The sequence below is a fragment of the Sitodiplosis mosellana genome, unplaced genomic scaffold, assembly GCF_009176505.1.
Source record: "Sitodiplosis mosellana isolate CC-2019 unplaced genomic scaffold, AAFC_SMos_1.0 Smas_scaffold_3819, whole genome shotgun sequence".
Lineage (NCBI taxonomy): Eukaryota > Metazoa > Arthropoda > Insecta > Diptera > Cecidomyiidae > Sitodiplosis > Sitodiplosis mosellana.
In genome coordinates, this window is record NW_022599061.1 from 1 (window position 1) to 3,994 (window position 3,994).

A 3,994-nucleotide genomic window follows, 5' to 3' on the forward strand; every position below is an offset into this window, starting at 1 on the left:
CTTGAAATGCAGTCTATGGAGAGTCACTTGTCGGACTACCGTCCTCCGTGATAAAAATTGAAATGAAATGTAAATAATACAAGCATCTTTTTAATTAAAGAAATGGAGAGTAGCTGAGAATAACAAATTAGAACAGTATACACAACGGACTTTTTGTAAAAGTTTTTTGAATTTGACATGATATTTGACATGACGTATACGAATCGACGTATACGTCATGAATATTCACTTTTATGGGATTAAATGGGAATGTAATTCCTTTTATCTTTTCATTCTTTTCATGCGAAATTAGACTAGACCCGAGTTTCACTCATTTTCGACGGAAAAAACAATTGTATCTTTAGTAAAACGTGGACCCACATTCATCCCTGAACATATATATATTCAGATATATTTTGTCTAATAATTGTTACTTTGTAGATGAAAAAATAAACTCACTTTAACTGATTGTACAGCGCCAAACGGTCCAAATAATTGCCAAAGAACATTTTCTTCAGTTTCTGGTGCTAAATTGTATACAAAAATGCACCAGCCCGAGCCATTTATTGGATTTGATGATAGCATTGAATTAGCCAAAATATCATTAGTCAGTGGAGAGTATCTGGAAGATGCCAAACTATATCTATCAATTGTCAATATTTCAGTTGTAATGAAAATAGCTATGTTCGGAGAAATGATGTTCAACAAATTGACGACTCTCACCTAAATCGACCAGTTGCATGGTGAATTGGACCAGGAAATCCACGACGAGTTGTTTGTGGTGTTAGATAAGCAGCTAATGGTGCCATTGTTTTATTACTGCTTGGGTTATTGGCAAACTTGACTGTGATCGCTTCATTGGAATTCTTCGGTATTGTTCCATTAAGTTCTTTAATGGCTCGTTCTGCTTCACAGCGCTGATCAAAACGTATGAATCCAACACCTTTTGATAAGCCTAAAAATGGCATACGTTATAGGCGCAACAAAATTACTCTGGAATTAAACATTCTGTAGTTTTTCAAAAATTGGCGATAAATCATGATAATTTCAAAATAAATATACAAACTTTTATTCCAAAAAATCTGAACCGAACTGGTGCGAAAATTCCGAATTTCTTATCGGATTTCGAAATTGAGAGAACATACTTCAATAAAGTCAATTTTAGTGCTGGAAGCGATCACAAAACTGGCCAGATCCACATATTGATGTGAGATTTCGTAAGTATGTACTGGAGTACTAGGTGGATCGATATGTCAGGTACTTTTCTATAAGAGGAAGACACTGATACAAAATCCTAATGGTTTTTGATAAGTTCCATCCTTCAGAAGACAGCTGTCAAAATTGGAGCCAAATCCGAGCAACCAACCCCCAAACATTTGTGTAAACATGGAAAAAAGTGAATTTCGTGTGTTGATTAAACACTATTTTCTGCGTGGAAAAACCATCGCTCAGATCGGAATGGCGCTTAAAAAGTATTATCCGGACTCCGCACCATCTCATAAAATGGTCCACAAGTGGTTTACTGAATTTAAGTGTGGTCGCACGAGCACCGAAGACGCAGCTCGCCCAGGTCGTCCAAATGTGGTTACTACCCCAAAAATGATAGACAAAATACATGATCTGGTGTTAAATCATCCGAAAATGAAAGTGCGTGAGTTAGTTGAGACTGTAAACGTCTCATATGAACGGGTGCTTAACATATTGCATGAACATTTGCATATGAATAAGCTATGCGCAAGATGGGTGCCGCGTTTGCTGAAACGCATTCGTGTAACCACTTCTCAAGCCAATTTGGCCTATTTTAACGGCAACCGGAGTGAGTTTTTTTAGTTGAATATTACTATCGCAATTAAAGTGATCAGTAAAATAGTAAAAATTCACTACACTCCGGAGTCCAGTCAACAGGCCAGAGAGTGGACGGAACATGGTTCACCGCCGCCAAAGGGGCCAAAAACGCAACAATGGGCGGGGAAGGTAATGGCCAGTTTGTTTTGGGATGCGCACGGAATAATCTTCATCGACTACCTCCAAAAACGAAGGACGATTACTGGCGCATATTATGCTGCATTGTTGGATCGATTGGTCGTCGAAATTGCATCGAAACGGCCCCATATGAAGAAGAAAAAAATCCTCTTTTGATCGCACACATCGATGGTTGCAATGGCCAAAAAGCACGAGTTAGGCCTCGAATTGCTTCCGCACCCGCCGTATTCTTCTGACCTCGCCCCCAGTGATTACTACCTGTTCCCAAACCTCAAAAGATGGCTTTGTGGAAGGCGTTCTTACAACAATGAAGAAGTCGAGTTCGAAACAGATAGCTATTTTGGGACAAATCGTACTATTTAGCAGGCATCCAAAAGTTGGAAGATCGTTGGGCTCGCTGTATTGTGCTAAAAGGAGCCTATATTGAGAAATAAAATGAAATTTTGCGAAAAAATGTGTTTTCATTCAAAAAGTCCGACTTTTCAATCCACCTAGTACGAATCACTAAATGAGCAAAGTTGATGTGTTTAGCGAGCGGATATCCAATCAATATGGCAACACCTGTCAAATTGGACGTCTACTTTTTTTTTTCTCCGTCTATTTTCAACAAATTTGTTTGTTTTTAAATTGTTTTTCGTCTTAATTATACGATATTTTACATCAAATTAAAAATTTAAGTCCTGTTTTACCTCAGCAATATAAAGTTTTCGTTCGAAATTTATTTTTGTGTATAATTTCTTCAAGTTTTTCTTCGTTCTGTTTACTTGTTATTGTTGTTGCCTACTGACTGACTGTAAACATGTGTACATCGAACTGTGAGGTTAAAAGCCAAATCGCTGAGCTGTTGACAATGCTGGAGCCAATATGGAACAAAATAAACCAGCTAAAACATCTTTATTCTGACGAAATTAGCTCCGTGAGTTAGCCGATAATTCGGCAAACTCACGTACTGAGCCAATGGATGAAACTCCGGCACCAACCCAAATTCAGCAGCAAATATCGGACAACGTGTCAAAATCGGGTTTACCGCTTGGAGACTTGCAAAATGAAATTTATTCATTAAACATTTCACGGCGGAATAAAAGCAAGCGGCCCAGACTTGACTCGGAAGAACTGATCTCTTCAGATGAAGAGCAAAGTGACACTTCACCGCTGTGCAAATTGGTTTTTAGTCGTGATGCCCACAAGGCAAATGCTAGACCCCTAACGCCATCTATTGATTTTTGTAGAAATCATTGAAAGAACTGAGCTTCATGTCTAAGGTTTAGACTTAATAGTAGACTTGACATGAAACTCAGTACTTAAGCTACTTAAACTAACTTAATAGCAAAACGTCAAACCAAATGGTAGTTGTACTCGCTGTTGACGTCTATTGTATTTGCCTTGTGGTGATGCCAGCAACAGTGGACCAAACGGTGCAAATTCAAAGCCCGTTGATACTGTATTGATGCGCTCGGTTTATTTAACCGAATTTCTACCGACAACCGAGCCTGCCGACATTATTAATCACTTGAATAGCATTGAAACTGTCCGACCTTTGACACGTGATTTCAAAATTACCAAGCTCGTGAAGAAAGACAACAAAATGGAGTTGTCATTCGTGTCATTCAAACTCGATGTTCCTCGCCAACACTTTGACAAGGTAATAGCGGCAGGTATTGGGCCCAAGAACATCAAAGCCACCGAATTTCAGGTCAAGTCTGTGAAGTCATCTGCACCGGCAAACTGTCCCAAAACTCATGACTACCATCAAATTCGTAATGATTCAAAACAACGACTATTGGACTTGTTCTTTACTAATGATTTCACCAACATTTCGATTGAGCGTGTAAATGAAGTTAACGCACTGACGGAAGTGATCATCATCCACCGATATTAGCCACATTTGAGTGGCATGGAAACAAGGCCGAGGCCAACATCAAAACAAAAGCATTCAATTTCAAGCGTGCCAACTATAAGGACATGAATGCACACTTTGCAAATATTAACTTCACCGAATTATTCCATGGAAAGACAATCATCGAGAAGGTGA

General features: G+C 38.8%; 1 protein-coding gene across 1 annotated transcript; it reads right to left on the reverse strand.

Annotated features, from left to right (window-relative positions):
• Positions 1–438: 438 nt before the first annotated feature.
• On the reverse strand, positions 439–2,923 carry LOC129571946 (ELAV-like protein 3; the record flags this gene model as incomplete). Its single annotated transcript, XM_055451830.1, has 2 exons — positions 703–2,923; positions 439–622 (listed from the first exon to the last, which is right to left on the reverse strand). Coding segments are annotated over exons 1-2 (429 nt in total), but the record flags the coding sequence as incomplete, so codon positions are not given.
• Between the last annotated feature and the right edge of the window lie 1,071 nt (positions 2,924–3,994).